Below are 21,076 nucleotides of genomic sequence, written 5' to 3' on the forward strand. Positions count from 1 at the left end.
CTGCATTAAGTTTGTCAGTATTCCGAAAAACTTAGATGTCAACTAAGGAAAGAAACAAAGTTCGTCACTTCGTACGTCCAGAAAGAAGACACCTTGCTGGATGATACATACACTGAGTCTCTGATGGAATTAATCAACGCTGTGAATGAAACTAAAGGAAATATTTCCCACTTGGAGGATTTGTTCAGTGACACTGGAGTCATCAATGAAGATGCAGAAACAGTCTTTGTAACTGGTGATGCTGGGACTGGCAAGACCATACTGCTCCAGAGACTTCAGAACTTGTGGTCCAAAGGGGAGCTCTGTGCTGATGTGAAATTCTTCTTCAAATTCAGATGTCGAATTTTCAATAGCTTTAAGAGGGAAGATAAGGTGTCTCTCCGAGATCTACTGTTCAAATATAACTGTTACCCCGACAAAGATGCTGATGAGATATTCAGCTACATCCGCCAACACCCAGCTTCTGTCCTCTTCACACTGGACGGGTTTGATGAAATCAATGTTGATTGTGACCTCAGTGACATCCCTGACATCTCCTCGCCCTTTGAACCCACGCATCCTGTGGCTTTGTTGATGAACCTTCTTCATGGAAATTTATTGAAATACTCAAGAAAATTATTGACAGGAAGAACTGGCACCGAGCTACCGTTGAGAATGGTGAGAAAGAGAGTGACAGTGAAAGGCTTTTCCAAGGACCAATTATTGCAGTATTCAAATAAGTTCTTCAAAAACAAACTACATCAAACCTCAGTTTTGACCCAGCTGGAGGCGAACCCTCACCTGTGCAGTCTGTGCTCAGTGCCGTTATTTTGTTGGATTATATTTAAATGTTATGAACACTTTCAGGCCACATGTCGCTCCCAGCAGTTGTTGGGCTACATTACATTGACTGACGTCTATCTGTTGATGTTGGAGGTTTTCCTAAACCGTTCGTTCAAAGCAGGATTGAACAAAAGGAATAAAAGTCAAAATGAAACATTCAAAGCCAAGAGGGATACATTAATGAGATTGGGCAAATTGGCAAAAGAGGGGATTGAAAACAGCAACTTCACCTTTAGTCAGGAGCAAATCACAGCGGCTGACATCTCAGAGGAGGATTTACAGTTGGGTTTTGTCAAGAATACGGGCCATTACGACGGACATGGGAACCAATCAACTTATGAGTTCCTTCACTTGACCCTGCAGTCATTTTTTGCTGCCTTTTCCTTGGTTGTGGATGAGGAAATTAGTGCGAAGGAACTCATTAAGTTTTTCACTGAACGTGTTCCCTGTGGAAAGCTGCGACACATGCTTACCCCTTTAATCCCATACCAACGCTCGAAAAGGACCTCTAAAGAACACTTGCTCCAGCATAGAGAACATTTTCAGCTCACTATCTTCTTCCTTGCTGGTTTGCTTTCCAAAACTAAGTTAGACTTGCTGAATCACTTGACTTGCCAAACAAAAGTCCAAAAGAAGAGATTGGCATTGAAGTCCTACCTTGTTGGCTGTGTGAAAACATACATGATCAGTGATTTCTATCAGATGTGTGCTGTTCCACGCTTCAAGTGGCTCTTGAGGTGTATATTTGAAGCGCAGAGCAAAGAAATAGCCAGACTTGCTGCCAAGAGGATTTGTAAAGATTGTATAAATTTCACCTATTGCAATGTCCACTCAGCTGACTGCAGTGCAATCACATTTATTTTACGTGATCTTCAGGGAACAATTGCACTTGAACTGGACAATAACAACATCAATGACTATGGAGTGAAAGAACTAATTCCTTGTTTCAGTAAGCTTCGCATTATTCGGTAAGATTTATAAACACACTAAACTCTTATCTCCTATCCTTTCAGTGCGTCCACCTATGTGTGTTTACCTATGTGTGAGTGCATTCATGTACATTTGGAAGAAGGGGAACGTCATTGCTAGTTTTTAGTTCTCCCTAGACATTAGAACACTAACCAGGGACGGCATGGTGGCACAGTGGTGAGCACTGTTGCCTCACAGCGCCAGGAACCGGGGTTCAATTCCAACCTTTGATGACTGTGTGGAGTTAGCACATTCTCCTTGTGTCTGTTTCCTCTGGGTACTCTGGTTCCCTCCCACAGTCCAACATGTGTAGATTAGGTGGATTGGCCATGGTAAATTGCCCCTTAATGTCCAATGGGTAGATGGGGTTACAGGGTTATGGAGATATGGCAGTGGAGTGAGCCTGAGTAGGGTGGTCTTTCAGAGGGTCGGTGCAGACCCAATGAGCTGAATAGCCTCCTTCTTCATTGCAGGTGGATTTATTTAACCGGACATACAGAAAATCTATCACTGAATTCATTTAATCAATAATTAACTGTGCCTGGAGTTCAGAATGGGGTTCGGTCATGGACTGGCCATTTTACCCTACAATTAATCCATAGACCTAGATTAACACTCTAGAGAATGTGAATTAAAATCTCATTGTGGCAGTTAGAGAATTTGATTTAGCGTAAAAATAAATGGAAACAAAAATGAAAACTTGTTTTTCAGTAAAAGTTATCATGACACAATTGGATTGTTAAAAAAAAACTGATTGATTCACGTCATTCTTTCCCAGTGAAGTCTGTGTATGACTCCAATCCCACAGCAACATGATTGCCTCTTAAGTGCTTTCTGGAGTGGAGCAGCAAACCAGTCAGTTGTAGATAACTTGTGATAGGCCATAAATGCAGCCAGACCTGCGATAACTACATCCTAAAAATTATTCTTTTAAAGATTTAAGTTCTTTCCGATGTAAGGATCTGTCCCAATAAAGTAGGCCGGTTTTTATTTTGTACCACTTCAGATATGCAGGTCAGATATTTTGTAGATATTAACTCCAGCTACCAATGTAACCCCTAGGCCCAACAGAATTACATGGAAAAATATTTATTGGTCATTTTGTGAATGGCCTCCATCGAATCCTTCAGGGACCCGCCATCAAAAGCCCGAGTAAGAATGGGGGAAATATGGGCATCACATGTTCCACTAGCTGGTATTGCAAGCACGTCCTAAGTGACACTGATATGCAAAGTCAAATAGGCCCTCGTCTGCTATAGATGAGGATAGCTACCTATTTGAAAATCACTTGAAAATTGCATCAAGCAGGTCCCAGGTGGGTGAGTTTTCAGCAGAAAGGGACTGAATAGTCAGACATATTCATAAAGCTTTCTGGAATGGCGGCACAGTGGTTAGCACTTCTGCTTCACAGTGTGAGGGACCCAGGTTCAATTCCAGCCTTGTCCGTGTGCGGTTTGTACATTCTCCCCGTGTCTGCGTGGGTTTCCTGTGGATGCTCTGGTTTCCTCCCACTGTCCAAAGATGTGTAGGTTAGATGAGGGCCATTTTAAATTTCTGCTTAACGTGCAGGTTAGGTTAAGGGGATGGGGCGGGTGGGTGGGGGAGTGGACCTGGTAGAGTGCTCTTTTGGAGGGACGGTGCAGACTCGATGGTCCGAATGGCCTCCTTCTGCACTGGAGGGATTAATGATTCTCTCTGGTTGAATTCTGTGTTTAATGTAAACCTGTCTTTGGCAGACCCAGCTTTATTTGGTGAACAGAAATTTCTTCACAATCTTGCTGCCGTATCCTGAAATGATCAGGGGCGGGATTCTCCGACCCCACGCAGGGTCGGAGAATCGGCCGGCAGCAGCGTTATTCCCGCTCCCGCAGGGTTTTTAAATCTCCCACCGGCCAAAAACCGGCGTTGTGCAAATCCCGCCGGCAGCCTCTGAAAACAGCTGGCGCCGGCGGGATTTCATTTTTTTTTTAGTGTCCACAAATCTCCGGCCCGGATGGGCCGAAGTCCCGCCGACGTGGCCACGGGTCACGTCGGCGAAAATCAAAGTTGCTTTAAAACGGCGTCAACCATTGATTATGGTTGACGCCGTTCAGTGACGGGGGGGCGAATGCGCGTGGGGTGGGTAGCGGCATTGGAGCGCGGTGGGGGGAGCGGTGGGGGGGGCGGTGGGGGAGCGGTGGGGGGGGTGGTGGGCGGAGCGGTGGGGGGAGCGGTGGGGGGAGCGGTGGGGGGGGCGGTGGGGGCGCGGTAGAGGAGGCATTGGAGGCATTGGAGCGCGGTGGGGAGCGGTGGGGGGAGCGGTGGGGGGCGCGGTAGAGGAGACATTGGAGGCATTGGAGCGCGGTGGGGAGCGGTGGGGGGAGCGGTGGGGGGGCGGTGAGGGGAGCGGTGGGGGGCGGTGAGGGGAGCGGTGGGGGGGGAGCGGTGGGGGGGGCGGTGAGGGGAGCGGTGGGGGGGAGCGGTGGGGGGCGCGGTAGAGGAGGCATTGGAGGCATTGGAGTGCGGTGGGGAGCGGTGGGGGGAGCGGTGGGGGAGCGGTGGGGGGGCGGTGAGGGGAGCGGTGGGGGGGCGGTGGGGGGCACGGTAGAGGAGGCATTGGAGGCATTGGAGCGCGGTGGGGGGGCGGTGGGGGGCGCGGTAGAGGAGGCATTGGAGGCATTGGAGCGCGGTGGGGAGCGGTGGGGGAGCGGTGGGGGGGCGGTGAGGGGAGCGGTGGGGGGGCGGTGGGGGGCTCGGTAGAGGAGGCATTGGAGGTATTGGAGTGTTTTGGGGGGGCGGTGGGGGGCGCGGTAGAGGAGGCATTGGAGGCATTGGAGCGCGGTGGGGAGCGGTGGGGGGGCGGTGGGGGGATAGGGGATGGGGAGGAGGTAGGGGGGAGAGAGGGGTGGGGAGGTAGGGGGGATGGGGTAGGGTGGGGGGGTAGTGGGTTGGGGGTGTTGGGAATAGAGAGATCAATCACTTACCTCGAGTGCTGGTAGATTGGGTGGGGAGGTGTTTGTTAAGAGAGAGAGATCAATCAATTACTTTAGTGCTGGTAGATTGGGGGGGATGGATGGGGGGGGTGGGTTGCGGCATGGGGGGGGTTTGCGGCATCGGGGGGGGGTTGCGGCATCGGGGGGGGTTGCGGCATCGGGGGGGTTTGCGGCATCGGGGGGGTTGCGGCATCGGGGGGGGTGGGTTGCGGCATGCAGAGAGGGGGGGGCGACGGATGCCCGGGGCCAACGCACCGTCGCCCCCCCCCCTCTGTACGCCGCTGCCCCCTACCCCAACCACCCCCCCCTCACCACCCCTACCTCCCTCCAATGCCCCTACCCCCCTCCCCACCACCCCTACCCCCCTCCCCACCACCCCTACCTCCCTCCCCACCACCCCTACCCCCTCCCCACCACCCCTACCCCCCTCCAACGCTTCCCCCCCTCCAACGCTTCCCCCCCATCCCCCCTCCAACGCCGCCCCCTCATCCCCCTCCAACGCCGCCCCCCCATCTCTCGCAACGCCGCAACCCCCCACCCTCATTGCCGGGTCCCCCCCCCCTCAACGCCGGTACCCACACACCCCCCCCTCTCTCTTCCTCCCCCCCCTCCTTCCTCGTCCCCCCTTCCTTCCTCCTCCCCCCCTTCCTTCCTCCGTTAGTGGGGGGGGGGTGTGCGGCGTTGGAGTGGGGTAGGGGTGGTGAAGGGGGTAGGGGTGGTGAGGGGAGGGGGTTGGGGTAGGGGCAGTGGCGTGCAGAGGGGGGACGACGGTGCGTTGGCCCCGGGCATCCATCGCCCCCCCTCTCTGCACGCCGCTGCCCCCCACCCCCCCCCCCCCCCCCCCCGATGCCGGGTCGCTCTTCTCTCCCCCCCCCCCCCCAATGCCGGGTCGCTCTTCTCCCCCCCCCCCCCCCAATGCCGGGTCGCTCTTCTCCCCCCACCCCACTGGGTCTCTCTCTCTCCCCACCACACAAACGCCGGGACTAGCCACTTCCGCAGCTGGAGAAACTGACGCCTATCGCGTCAGTCCGCTGCTGGCCCTTCCGGGAACGGAGATTGCCAGCTTAAAAGAAGGCCCGGACGCCGGAGTCATGCACACCGCTTTTTCCCGCCGGAAATGGGCGTTACGTCGGTCCGCGGAGAATTTCGCCCCAGATTAGTCATTTTAGCTCCAGTAAAACTGCATTTATATAGCACCTTCAGAACCTCAGGATGTGCCAGATTATTTTTCAGCCAAAGAAGTTCTTTAGAAGTGTAATCGCTGATGTAATGTCGGAAACCGAGCAATCAATCTGCACACAGCAAGGTTGCACACAGCAATGAGATTAATGAGCAGGTAACCTGTTTTGATGTTAGCTGAGGAATAAAGACACAAGGGCAGCTTTCCTGACCTTCTTCAAAATTGTGCCATGAGATCTTTTATGTCCAGTTTACCTCGGTCATCCTAATATCTCCTATTGCGACTTTATTCAGGTTGAATGCAAACCACATCACAGACGATGGAGTTCAAGTGCTAGCTGAAGAACTTAAAAAGTACAAAATTATTCAATCTCTCGGGTAAGTTAGCAAGATTAAAATATATTTCAAGCTCTATTCTTCCCTGGAGTTTTAGGAAATGCAGTGACAGATGGATAACTTATGAAAGGTGTTTATGTACAGTAAATGATTCAGTAAAAGATGTATCATTATATAGTGTACATATTAATGCATATGATATAGATCAGTGTTTTTCAAACTTTTTTTCCCAGGACCCATTTTTGCCAACTGCCCACCTTCAGTACCTGCGGCACGTTCACTTAACCTTTAATGTGAGGGCAGCATAGTGGCGCAGTGGTTAGCACTGTTGCCTCACAGCGCCAGGTCCCGGGTCACTGTCCGTGTGGAGTTTGCACATTCTCCCCATGTCTGCGTGGGTCTCACCTCCATAACCCAAAGATGCGCAGGGTAGGTGGATTGGCCATGTTAATTGCCCCTTAATTGGAAAAAATAATTGGGTTCTCGAAATTTATTTTTAAAAATCCTTTAATGTGACAGATGACCAGCACAGACACGCTGGGCCAAAGGGCCTCTTTCTGTGTTGTAAAACTCTATGACTCAATGAAAGTAGAGAGATAGTCAAAGAGTAGAGAGGGCCGAGGTTGATGTCAATGTTTAAATTATGGGGGGAAAAAACTAAATTTGCAATTTGCTAGCAACTTCACAACAATGAGTACATAAGTAGTTTGCCAATGAAGTACAGTCACTTCTGTAATGCCAATTTATGCACAGCAAGCTCCCACAAACAGCAATGTGATAAAGACCAGATAAGCTGTTCTTTTGTGTGAGGTTGATTGAGGGATAAATGTTAGTTAGAACATCAGGAATAAGTCCCTGCTCTTATTCAATGTAGTCCCATGGAATTTTTTCCATCCACATGAGAGACAGAGCCTCCCTTTAACATGGTATATGGAACACAGCATTTCTAACAGGGTAGCACCCCTGCAGCACGACACTGCGGTGTTAGCCAAGATGTGGAGGTGAACCCACAGCCATCTGTGTGATAGAGAGACAAGTGCATTACACACTGAGTAACTATTAACACAGTAGAAAGACCACAGAAATTCAGGCTTAATAGTTCTTAATCGTAAAGATAATCTTGCAGGAGAAGACAAATTATGCTAATAAATTGTTGGAAAAGTTGAATCCAGAATGTTACTGTAAATTAAACAGTGGGAGTAGGATGAAGGGATACATGTTTAAATTCGAGAAGGCTGCTTTTAGGTCTGTTTTCAATCATTTTTTCACATAACAATGCAAGTTTTTTTTTGTGAATAGACAAAGGCAGTGAAGTTCGAAGGATTTTCCTTTGGTAGCTGTTGTGAAAGAGTCCGAGTGTAATTGTTCTGTGCCAGATTTAATCTGGTAAATGCAGTGAGTTTGACTGGGATGAGGTTCGGCACCCAGAGAGGAAGAACGAATATGGTTTTCTTCAAACATTATTGTCCCTCAACAGATTTGAAATGGATGAGTAAGCTCTCCAACCTGCCGTTTGGCTCCCCAAAGGCTCCTTCCAAAGAGAGGACCGAGAGGGAATGTATGTATGTAGAGGGCTTGCGGGGGGGTGGGCCTGTGCTAGCTTCTCTACAGAAATGGGGAGTGAGTCACTTAGAACATAGAACATAGAACATTACAGCGCAGTACAGGCCCATGATGTTGCGCCGTCCTGTGAAACCCCTCTAAAGTCCCTCTACACTATTCCCTTATCGTCCATATGCCTATCCAATGACCATTTGAATGATTTTAGTGTTGGCGAGTCCACTACTGTTGCAGGCAGGGAATTCCACGCCCTTACTACTCTCTGAGTAAAGAACCTACCTCTGACATCTGTCCTATATCTATCTCCCCTCAATTTAAAGCTATGTCCCCTCGTGCTGGATATCACCATCCGAGGAAAAAGGCTCTCACTGTCCACCCTATCTAATCCTCTGATCATCTTGTATGCCTCAATTAAGTCACCTCTTAACCTTCTTCTCTCTAACGAAAACAGCCTCAAGTCCTTCAGTCTTTCCTCATATGATCTTCCCTCCATACCAGGCAACATTCTTGTAAATCTCCTCTGTACCCTTTCTAATGCTTCCACACCCTTCCTATAATGTGGCGACCAGAACTGCACACAATACTCCAAATGCGGCCGCACCAGAGTTTTGTACAACTGCAACATGACCTCATGGCTCCGAAACTCAATTCCTCTACCAATAAAAGCTAACACACCATACGTCTTCTTAACAACCCTCTCAACCTGGGTGGCAACTTTCAGGGATCTATGGACATGGACACCGAGATCTCTCTGCTCGTCCACACTACCAAGAATCTTACCATTAGCCCAGTACTCTGTCTTCCTGTTATTCCTTCCAAAATGAATCACCTCACACTTTTATGCATTAAACTCCATTTGCCACCTGTCAGCCCAGCTCTGCAGCTTATCTATGTCCCTCTGTAACTTGTAACATCCTTCTGCATGGTCCACAACTCCACCGACGTTAGTGTCATCTGCAAATTTACTCACCCATCCTCCTACGCCCTCCTTCAGGTCATTTATAAAAATGACAAACAGCAACGGCCCCAAAACAGATCCTTGTGGCACACCACTAGTAACTGGACACCAGTCGGAGCATTTCCCATCAACCACCACTCTTTGTCTTCTATCAGCCAGCCAATTTCTGATCCAAACTGCTAAATCACCCTGAATGCCATGCCTCTGTATTTTCTGCAATAGCCTACCATGGGGAACCTTATCAAACGCTTTACTGAAATCTATATACACCACATCAACTGCTTTACCCTCATCCACCTGTTTGGTCACCTTCTCGAAGAACTCAATGAGGTTTGTGAGACACGACCTACCCTTCACAAAACCATGTTGACTATCTCTAATCAAATTATTCCTTTCCAGATGATTATACATCCTATCTTTTATAAACCTTTCCAAGACTTTTCCCACAAGACTTTGCGGGTGATCCTGCAAAGCTACTCAATTTAAGGTTAGTTGATTGAAGGGCTTCAGTTCAGTTCAGAATCGGATTGGTTGGAGACGATCAGATGTCTCTTTAATCGGTTTCAATCTTGTCCGTGCGGTGGTTCCAAACTACAACTAACCGTCCGGCCTACTGTTGGGATGTCTGACAGCCTGCCAGCCCACTCTGCTTCTTGCTCCAGGGCCATGCATTATCTTCTATCTCTCATCACAAAAGCTACCCGTGACCCTTTTTACATCTGCCTGCGACCCCCCCCCCCCCCCCCGCAGGTTGCAATCCCCGCTTTGAAAAAGCCTGATGTAGATAGTTAGCTGTGTCATATCTAGATTTCTATTCACATGTCACCAATGATTTAGTTGGAAACCAGGAGAGAATGGTTTTGAAATTGACAGATGATGCCAAAGTAGGAGGAAAAATTATTCTTCTGAAGTGCAAGGGGACATTGACTAAATGAGGGATTTGTCCAAAGGTGCTGGGTGGAATTCCATTTCAGTAATGGGTGATCATGGCATAGTGGTAAGATCGCCAGACTTGTAACCCAGAGGCCCAAGGTAAAGTTCTGGGAACAAGGATTCAAATCCCACCATGGCAACTGGTGAAATTCCAATTCAACTAATAATCTGGAATTGCCGGGACGGTGGGCATGAATTGATTGTCATAAAAACTCATCTGGTTCACTGGTCACTTAAATCCCCGGAGAGAAGGAAACTTGCTGCCCTTGCCTGGCCTGGCCCAGTGTGACTCCAGACCTGGAGCAAAGAGGCTGGCTCTTAACTGCCCTCTGGAATGGTGCAGCTTGCCAATTAGTTGAAGAGGCAATCAGGGATGGGTGATAAATGCTTGCCAGCGATGTCTGTGTCCCATGAATGAATAAACAAAAAAAATGTGGTAGTGCATTTTTTTAAATTATGCTTTAAATGAAAGTAGGTTAGGCACTGTGGAGGACCAGAAGGATTGGGGGACCAGCTACACGTTGATGAAGCTGGAATTATTGAATTTTAGATTTTATCATAAGAGGGATAAAATATAAAAGCAAATGTTCTGTGCTGTACTGTTCTAATTCTAAAAAATAAACAATGATTACTCCACGTGAAACCTTACAAGGAGCACGGTTAGAGTGGTCGGTTCAATGTTGGGCTCCACACTATAGAATGATACAACGCTTTCGGAGCAGGTATCATTCAGATTCAGTGTGAGGCTGCCTGGTACGAGGAAATTTTAACATGAAGACGAACTTTTAAATCAAGGGATATTTCTGTTAGAATCATGCAGAAATGACAAGTTCTGCCTGTTTAATCACCATGACACAATTACTGCCTTCATAAAAACATTTCTAAAACCCTATTTTTAATTTGGGGAGGATTGTAGCTGTGAACAATTCTGGTTGTGGTGATCGCACTTAGACACAATTGCAATAAATGTATTTTTACAATGGTTTGCATTTCTAACAGAAGTGTCTTTCATGCTTCAAAATGGTGGATCATTGTTTTGCATTCCAGTTCCCTGACACCTCGGGCAGGATTCTCTCAGCCCGCAGCCGGGCTGGAGAATCCCCGCGACTGGCGCGAGTCGCGCCGCGCCACCCCGACGGTGGCACACGATTCTCCATGGTTGGCGCGGCGCCGGCCGATTCTCGGCCTGGGATGGGCCGAGTGGCTGTCGTAAAAACGCACAGTTCTGCCAGCGCCGTCCACACCTGCTCTCAGCCGGCTGGAACTCGGCGTGGAAGGGTCAGGGGCGGCCTGTCGAGTGGGGCGGGGGGGGGGGGGGGGTGATCCGACCCCGGGATCCGACCTCGCCCATGATCGGGGCCCACCAATCGGTGGGCTGGCCTCTCTGGCTGGGGACCTCCTTTCTTCCGTGCCCCATGTTGCGTTGGGGCTGGCACGTTGAAGGAAGCCACTGCGCATGCGCACGTTGGCGTCGGTGCCACTGTGCATACGTGGAACCCGCCTTGCCCAGTTCACGCCGGGGTCAGCAGCTGCAGCGGCATGAACCTCTCCAGTGCCGTGCTGGCCCCCCCAAAGGCGTCAATACTTAGCCTCAGGATCACAGAATCCCGCCCCTCTTCTCTGGACACAAAGACATTTTTCTTTAACAGACTTCAGGAGAGGATAATTTCCTTAACTAAAATTAATTAATGTCTTCATCTCTAAGAGCTATTTGAATTAACCGGGGCTTTGCTTTTGAGGGCTGTTTGCCTCTGTTTTGCTGCAGGCATGAGATCATTCTGACTTTTTCAGCTGAACCTTTGTTAGATTAGAGTTGACAATTATTCTAACCCAATAGTCCTATTTTTTAAAAATAAATTAAGTGTCCAAAGGTCTACAGGCTGGGTGGGGTTGCAGGGATGGGGCGGGGGAGTGGGCCTAAGTAGGGTGCTCTTTTGGAGGGTCAGTGCAGACTCGATGGGTCGAATGGCCTCCTTCTGCACTGTAGGGATTCTACGGATGCTAAGCCACAATTGAAGGAATGCAGAGTTCTTGGAGGACTAGTGGAGGTTAACGGGATAGATTGCTCTTTCTATAGTTAGAGGGCTTGGAATGATCACTGCTTCAGGTGGTCTTGTTACATATTATTGCATTATTTTCTTAGCACGGTTTCAAGTGTAACCTTTCTTTATTCGTATTTGGTTTTCCAGCTTATACAAAAATCAGATTACTGACGTTGGTGCCCAGTATGTTTCAACACTGATTGGTGAATGTCCAAGTCTCATCAAATTGGCGTAAGCAAACTTAAGAATTCATGCATAGTTTCAAATATAACTCTGGACTTACATTATTCACATAGTTGGAGGTCGGGTTGGATGGGCAGCCTATTTTCATTGGTAAAGTGTCTTACAAGTAGATACTGGTTGTTGAGCAAACAGAAAGAATTGAGACAGGTGTGGGTGGGTCACCAAAATACATCAGGCTTGTACTCCCTCCTTATATGCACAAATTGCTGAGCATCAGGTTTCTGATAGACTAATGAAGGGCATACTCAACATAACTGCACCCCAGCTTTTCAAACAGACGCTTCAACTTGTCCAAGATAAACTTGCCCTTCCAGTTTTTGCACCACCAGGAAGTATCTGCTTTCTGCTCTGCAGCTCCATCTAGTGATGACCTGGTAAGATTGGAATCTCACACACAAATGAAAACAGAAACAAAGTTAAGTGTGGAAAGAATGCCATTGCTTCCAGGGAGATTTGCATGTGTTTGAGAAATAGCTATGACCCACAGAGGAACTCTAAGTCGGGATATGAAGCATCTAACACATTTTGACGCGATGGTACACAAAATGATGAAGATAGCTAAGCTGAATCTCTGACTGAAAGGAGCCACTTTTAAATGATTGCTTATCATCATTGATGACAAATGATTTTACAGTGGGGGTTTCATGGGCCTGTTGTGGGCATTACCATTGTTCAATCAAATGGTGTTTGTGACAATCCCCTCAACTCTTTTTGTAGTGGCTGATTTGTCCTTCGTCAACTGTTGAGCTCCATTTCAGGCTGACAAGGATTTTAAAAAATTTGTTCATGGGATGTGGGTGTTGTTGGCTCGGCCAGCATTTATTGCCCATCTCTAATTCAGAGGTCGTTTATGAGTCGACCACATTGCTGTGGGTCTGGAGTCACAGGTAGGATAGGTCAGGTGAGGACAGCAGCTTTCCTTTCTCAAAAGGACATGAGTGAACCAGATGGGTTTTTACGACAAGCGGCAAAGGTTTTATAATGAAGTTACTGTGAAAAGCCTCTAGTTGCCACATTCCAGCGCCTGTTCGGGGAGACTGGTACGGGAATTGAACCCGCACTGCTGGCATTGATCTGCATTACAAGTCAGCTGTTTAGCCCACTGTGCTAAACCAGCACCGTGTGGTCATCACCGGATTTTTTAATTCCAAATTTCCCCGGATTTGAACCCGGGTCCCCAGAGCATTACCCTGGGTCGCTAGACTACTAGTCCACTGACAAGACCACAATACCACCACCTTCCTGCAGAGACAATTTAGGAACATCCTTATCGTGCATCGTTGCATTAACCTGGCCCCCCAACCTGACACCCAAGCCATTTAGTCAGAGGGTAGAATGATTTGGAAATACACAGGGTTTCTTGTTTTCTTCAAGAAGGCCTTCTATAAAGACAGAGGAAAAAGTCTACCCTGGTCTAATCTTTTAATCCAAATTGTTAGCTCAAATATTTCATCACTGCAGCTACCATAGCAATGGTATAATGAGGATTTAGCTATTAACGCTTCTATTGAAAATGAAAGAATCAACTTCAGAAGTGTGTATCTTTGAAGAAAATCTTTGAAATGGTTAATTCAAACACTTACCCAACAGTGAGCCTGAAGTAACTGTAGGGATATGTCTGTCTGCGAATGTGTGGGATAGTTGAGCCAAAGATCTTGAGTGGTAATGGTGCACGATTCCCAATGCTCTGAAGGAACTTGTTACAATGCAATGACATGTATAGAAGCTGAGCATTCCTAAGGAATTACATAATATTTAAGTCTCAGATTCAGTGAGACCCTTTGATAGTGAAAGACATGTTGATAAAGAGGAGAAAATGTTAAATTAATTGCCTTCTTGTTTATTTAAAGCATTGGATACAACATGATAACAACTCAAGGAGGGAAAATGCTGGCACAAGCAGTTCAGAAAAGTAAGACAATCAAACATCTCTGGTGAGTAATGGAAAAGATGGAGAATGATGTGTCTCATGTTGCCCTAGTCTGTTATATTAAGTTGTTAAACATGAACAAATATTGCATACTCTTTTTATAATTTTGATTTAAAGAAATTAATGTCCAATATATTCACATGTTGAAGTCATGTTCACAGAGTCAGAATTACCCAAAATGCACTGTCTGTTGTTGAGACTTATTTTAGAATTTCTTGTTTATGTGTACGCCAGAGTAGCATAATAGGTCAGAGTATGGCGAGAGTAGCAAGGCCACAAGTCAGGGCCTGAGGAAGGCCCATGCAAGGAGGGTAGAGGGGGTGGGATATGAACGGTGGGGGATGCAGAGCGTGCATGTAGAAGCCTCCGAAAGGTTGGGGGGGGGTGAAGGTTAGGGATCCTGGAAGGGGGGGTGGGGCAAAGGGGGCATGCGAAGGGCTAAAAAGGGGGCCCCTCAGCGACCACATAGCGGGATGTCCTCACTTGTGGGGGTGTGGGGTAATACCCATGTGTGTGTGTGTGTGTGGGGGGGGGGGGGAGGGGGGTGACATTGCACATGGGTGGGGGTCCCTCAAGCCTACTTCGAGATTGGGGCACCCTTTCTGTTAGATCACACAAAAAGAGTGGAAGTGTGAGTGAGGGTATGGTCAGGTATGTTTGTGTCAATATAATGTTTCACATTAAGAGCTGTGATGTGTGTCTGAGGTGTGAATGGTGCTTGTGAAAAATGCAGGTCGTATTGAGTGTGAGAATGCTAACATGTATTTACGTAGTGGGTGAAGCGTGTTGAGGTTGTATTGTTGGTGGTGGTGTAGTGATTGAGAAGTGTGCTTGTGTCATGTTTTGACGCATTTAGAGTGGGGCTCTCCACACTGTCACCTTCTCATCAATCACTCACCATATTCACTGCAATACTTGCCTCCGTGGCCTCCTTTCCCACTGTGGGTATAGGACATTCAACCTCCTTTCCACCAGGATCTACATCCAAGAACCATCCTGATACATGGCACTTCCTGTCAGCCAATGCATTTCACATCTTCAGTCCTGGCAATGTATACCACACCACAAAAATTCTCCTCATGAGTGCTTGAATGATAAACATGCAGGTCTCCCATTTAGTGCCTTCAACTAATTTGTTTAACATTAATAAACAAGTAAACTAACTCAAATGAACTGATAGATCAAATTAAAAAGACAGTCCCTTAAAGGAAAACTGCCTTAAACAAAAAATCAAATCAGAAATGAGATTTAGAACATCAAACCAAATTGTGATTAATGGGATAAGGCACGGAAGGTCTCAAGGGTGCCTATGAACACCACATGTTCCCTCTCCAGAGACACCCGACTGCAAATGTAGACAGGCAAATAGTCGGGTCGGACAACCCCCTTGATTGCCCACTGCCTGAACCACCCCTCTCCACACCGGATGCCTGCAGATCTAGAGCACGGGGGCTGAACTGCAACAAAAGATTTTTTAAATACCTGAACAGGGAGTGTCATCTATAACAACCTATATAAACATCCACGGACTCCACAAGGCCGTAAAAAGAGCAGGAAAATGGGATTCCGTGAACTGGTGAATCCTATGTATGGTAAAAGACACTGTGAACCGTAACAACCGGCGCAGTTGTCATTCACTCATCCACCCTGATTTTAACAAGAGGTGGGACAACGAGAATAGTGATTCCACCAGATGCAGTTCAAACATCATTAATTAGGCCCTAAATCATAGGCCAAAAAGATTGATTTTTAAATGACCTCTCATTGGCACAGCAACCACTCAGCATCACATTTTCACTAAAATAACACCCGGCTCTTTTTCAAAGGAGATGCTGAAAGAAAGATGATGTTAGTACACACACAAGCCAATAACGCATCAGCCCACAATTAATACCAACAAATCCATCTGCCCTTTCCAAACTACTAACTTCCAGAATCCAGATCATGAGTTATGCAGCGTTGAAATTCTATTCCATCAATGTAAAATTAATTTGCTTCCATCTGCCCTGACAAGGTCTGTGTAGCCTTGCACACATTATTGAGACACACAAATGACAATGGCCACAAAATTTGATATGATGTTGGGTGGCACGGTAGCACAGTGGTTAGCACAGTTGCTTCACAGCGGATGGGTCCCAGGTTCAATTCCCGGCTTGGGTTACTGTCTATGCGGAGTCTGCATGTTCTCCCCGTCTCTGCGTGGGTTTCCTCCGGGTGCTCCAGTTTCCTCCCACAAGTCCCGAAAGCTGTGCTGTTAAATGAATTGGATGTTCTGAATTCTCCCTCAGTGAACCCGAACAGGCGCCGGAGTGTGGCAACCAGGGCTTATCACAGTAACTTCATTGCAGTGTTAATGTAAGCCTACTTGTGACAATAACAAAGATTATTATTATTAACCTGTTACTTCCAACAAACTTGGTGCTTCCTACTCATCAAATACCAATTTTGCTGTTAAATGGCTACACGCTTCAGCAGGAGGCACAGAATTGGGAGAGGTTAGCACCAGTTAAAGCTAGTCTTAAAGCTAACCTAAACCTCTTAACAGAGAGATGCATTGTGGCTGGAGGAAGTGCTGAAAGTCACCCGATTCTGATCTGACAAAGACAAGAATGGCATGCTGTGGGTTCCAGCTTTTCCAAAAATGCAATGGAGGCCTTTGTGGAGGAGATGTAGAGAAAGCGGGATCTGCATTAGCCACGGGAGACCCTCCAGACAAACTCAGAGTCACCCAATTGTTATGGTGCAGAAGGAGGCCATTTGACCCAACGTGTCTGCATCAACTCTCCAAATGAGCATTATGACTTTGTGCAATTCTCCCGTCTTTTCCCCGTACCCTTGCACATTGTATGAATATTTGATGGAAACAATCTCCTCCTGAATGCCTTGATTAAACCTTCCTCCATCACACTTCCAGGCAGTGCATTCCAGACCTGAGCCACTCGCTGTGTGAAAATGTTTTTTCTCACGTCACATTTGCTTCTTTTGCGAATTACTTTAAATCTGTGAACTCTAGGGCAGCATGATGGCGCAGTGGTTAGCACTGCTGTCTCATGGCACCAAGGACCCGGGTTCGATGCCAACCCCGGATCACTGTCCGTGTGGAGTTTGTCCATTTTCTCCATGTCCATTTGGGTCTCACTCCCACAACCCAAAATGTTGTGCAGAATAGGTCAATTGGCCATGTTAAATTGTCCCTTAATCGGAAAAAAGAATTGGGTACTCTAAATTTATTTTTTTTAAATCTGTGCCCTCTCATTCTTGATCCTTTTACGAGCGGGAACAGTTTCTCCCTAACTACTCTATTTAGCTTTTGAACACCTCTATCAAATCTCCTGTTAGCCTTCTCCTCTCCAAGGAGAACAGTTCCAATCTCTCCAAACTGTCCCCTTGGCTGAAGTTTCTCATCTCTGAAACCATTCTTGTAAACTCTCAGAAGACAATGAGAGCAGATACCTTTGGTGAGCAATGTGAGGAGTCAATCCCTGAGGAGCTGGTTGCAGTGCCACAAAAAGTTCAATTACCTCATACAAATGGTCAAGGTCAGTGAATACATCTTAAAATGCCGTATTCAACCAACTACACCATTAGCTCAATGTCCACGCATCCACATCATTCACCTATCAACACTGTCAATCTTCAGGACTTGTATCTAACACTTTTGCCTAACCCTCACACATTTAGCACTACTGCAGGCCTCATGGCCACAGCTCAAAGGTTGCACACAGTCCCATGACGGTCATAACATCCAAAAAGATCGTGTCACACTCACTGGGTGGTGCTTAATCCAAGCAACATGGAGTACCCATTGGCTGGGGAGCCAGCAAGAGCGTTACATTCCCTCATTCTGGAAGGCCTGTCAATCAGCCTTTTAGTTAGGCATATTCATAATTAGGGATGGACAATAAATTTTGGTCATGATGCCTAAATCCCGTAAATTAATATAAAACAAAAGTCTGTGGAAGGTCTTCCCTGGGGTCAAGCTCCCAAGGAGCTGCTGCCCGTCTATTGCAGGCAATGCCAGCTGAAGTGGTGGCAGCTGCTGGCAATGCATCCACCAGAATCCCAGGATCCGTGAGGGGGTTGCTGAAAGTTGTGGGAATGGGGTGGAGGGAGGTCGGCAGCAAGGAGAGGCAGTTGACTTTCAGCCTCCCCCCCCCCCCCCCCCCCCCCCAACACCCCACCCCCGCAATAAGCCCTGCCTTCCCAGTGCCAAGTTAGGCTCACTTACAGACCCAACCATGATGCAGCACCTGATGGCTGACATCTCGGCTTCTATTACAGCACAAACAGGAGACACCAAAGGTCTGGGTGCTGCAGTGGAATTTCAGCCTGTATTCGGGCAAGCTGAGGCTGCTGCCATTCTGACTGTGGACGCCATTGAGCGGGCTACCACCGAAGGGACATTAAAATGTTATTCGTCATTTGGTAGCAGATTGTCAGAAGAGGTTCTTCTCATCCAGTTTTTTGTGCGTAATTCACCAGAGGATCTACTACTACCATATGAATCATGTGTTGTAACCTCCCTGTAACAATTGTGCTGATATATCATAATCATAATTGTAGCGCTGGTTTTGGCATTCTCCAGCTTTGACTCGGTGGTAATTTTTCTTCTGAATCAGAAGATCATAAGCGGGATTGTCCGACCCCCCCTGCGGGTTGGAGAGTCCCCGGGGGGGTGGCGCGAATCCTGTCCCGCCGCTCCGACGCCGGCTGCCATATTCTCCGGCACCAGTTTTCGGGCGGGGGCGGGGTTCATGCCATGCCGGTTGGGGGCCGTTGGCAGCGGCGGGCCCTGATGGGCCAAGCGGCTGTCGGTTTCTGGCCAGTCCCGCTGGCGGTGATTAGACATGGCCCCACACGGCGGGACCTGGCAGGTAAGTCGACTGGTGCAGTCCTCAGGGGGGCGGGGGGGGATCCGACCCCGCGTGAGGGGTCCCCACGGTGGCCTGGCCCGCGATTGGGGCCCACCGATCTGCGGGTGGGCCTGTGCCGTGGGGCACTCCTTCCTTCAGTGCTGGCCCCTGTAGGGCTCCTCCATGGCTGGCTCAGAGAAGACAATCTCCTGCACATGTGCCAGAATACGCCGACCGGTCTGCGCACATGCGGAACCATGCCGACCGTTCCGCGCATGCGCGAGATCACGGCGGCCCTTTGGTGCATGTGCTAACTCGCAAAGTCTCTTCGGCATCGGCTGGCGCAGCACCAACCACTCCGCCTTCCACCTCGCCCCGGAGTGCAGAGAATTCCGCACTTTCAGGGGCTGTTAACGTCGGCGTGGTTCACGCCAGCATAGGGACTTACTATCGTGAACGGATAATGCCGCCCCATAAATTTAAAGCCAAATTTCAGAGGCTTGAGCAATGCTGAGAGAAACAAAAAAGAAAATACTTGCTGTATCTCGGAGGAATGAATTGCCTACCATGTTATATTACCTCAGCTAGTTTTCCAGGTGAGCTTTCAGTGACCGTCTGCCTTGAATTGAATTGTAGGATGTGGGGGAATCGGATCGGAGACGCAGGCGCTGTCGCCTTTGCTGAAGCTATAAGAAACCATCCTTCAATAAGAGAGCTCAGGTAAATTCCAATAAAAATTATATTTAAAAAAAAAAATAAGAGAGCTCAGGTAATCACATTGCTCGCAGCATTTGGATGGCATAAATCAGACAAAGTCTGAAAATGAGTCAATGCATGCACCCACTGAGATTAACTCTCACAAGACTAGAAGACTATCTTGATTTGTACTTAATTAATATATTTTTTCTATTACCTGGCTTATCTCTCTATGTGAATTCCAACAAATTCTTGCTCATTCACTTGCACTTGCACTGCCCCGATTTCCTTCACACCGACAGGAGCGGCCATGCCCTCAGATGTCTAGGCCTCGAGTTCTAGAAGTCATCGACTAAACTTCGCTACCTCCTTCCTGTACTTTTGAGGTGCTCCTTAAAACCTACATTTTTGATCAAACATTTGGTCATCTGTCCAGATGGCTCCATAAATGGCTTGGTGTCAAATTTTACATGCTCAAACTCCTGTGAAGCTCACATTCGAAGCATGGGCATCTTCCCAACACTCCTGTTACGTCTTAACGGTGAGAAAGTGTTTTCTCCGAAGAGAAAAGCCTCCTAGCTATCTCAAACCTGCACCGTTACCATTTCCCCTTCTCCGGGTGAGATGTGCATCTAGCACTAACAATTACTTTTAAATGTGATGTCCACTGCAAGAGATGTTTGTTCATTTGCCTGGCTCCATCCAAAACCTGGAAATTTCAGACCAATACATACAGGCTTAAATTAATACTTAGATTTATTTACAGGTTGATGAATACATAGAGAGGCTTTGGGACTAAGCAAGAAGTACAATGCTTAAAAGCAATTAAATTAAATGTATCTACAAGGCATCATTCTTGTACAGTTCGACGGGACTTTGCGAGCAGCAGTCTTCTACATACGCATTCACTTAAAAGCATTGTATATAAGCAATACAAATCTCAGTTCATCTCGTAAAAAAATTAGAAAATTCTACAATATGTAGGTAGCCTGAAGGTCTTTGAAATCCAAGTTGATTTGGCAGCCAGAATTGTGAAAATATATTGGTGCAAACCAGTACATAAAATAAAGATGACCTCCTGTCTCTGAGTTCTCCTATACTTTGACCTTCATGCCCCCTGACCTCATTGCTCTCAGCTCTTCCTAGTAGTATCCTAAACCATTCAGATATTAACTACTGTTTCCTATTCTCTCGCAAAGCTCCTTTAGTTTTAACTACCTGGCATTTAGGTTAAAGTGTCAGAACAGTCAACAGCACATCATACTGCCACCTGACAGAACTATTGCCATTTTCTGTCCCCATGGTCACTATTTTTCTGATGGAATTGAAAAACAATTCTATTGAGTGTAATACTTTGCAAAGATGAAAAGTAATTTTGCGAATGATCTAAATTGCACCATTTAATTAAATACATTTTTTTCCATAGTCTTGCAGGAAACCACATTTCCACAGAGGGAGGTAAATGTTTAGCCGCAGCACTGGAAGACAACAGTTCCCTGAAGATACTCTGGTATTAGTTTTAGCGGTGTGCTTTGTGGGATTAAGCCCCCAGCTCAGCTGGAATGTAAATCCCTTCTGGTATG

The 21,076-nt window shown here is 47.4% G+C and overlaps 1 protein-coding gene across 2 annotated transcripts in view; it reads left to right on the top strand.

Annotated features, from left to right (window-relative positions):
• LOC119965880 (nucleotide-binding oligomerization domain-containing protein 1-like) overlaps nt 1-21,076 on the top strand; it is a 51,901-nt gene that overhangs the window by 20,855 nt on the left and 9,970 nt on the right. Inside the window, exons 3-8 of one of the 2 annotated variants that reach the window (XM_038796835.1) lie at nt 11-1,790; nt 6,237-6,320; nt 11,919-12,002; nt 13,865-13,948; nt 19,434-19,517; nt 20,920-21,003. In XM_038796835.1, the coding sequence (XP_038652763.1) occupies nt 11-1,790; nt 6,237-6,320; nt 11,919-12,002; nt 13,865-13,948; nt 19,434-19,517; nt 20,920-21,003 (2,200 nt within the window). The remainder of the gene's footprint in view (nt 1-10; nt 1,791-6,236; nt 6,321-11,918; nt 12,003-13,864; nt 13,949-19,433; nt 19,518-20,919; nt 21,004-21,076) is intronic. The other variant, XM_038796836.1, reaches the window with a different exon arrangement.

This window comes from Scyliorhinus canicula, chromosome 5 (assembly GCF_902713615.1).
Source record: "Scyliorhinus canicula chromosome 5, sScyCan1.1, whole genome shotgun sequence".
Taxonomy (NCBI): domain Eukaryota; kingdom Metazoa; phylum Chordata; class Chondrichthyes; order Carcharhiniformes; family Scyliorhinidae; genus Scyliorhinus; species Scyliorhinus canicula.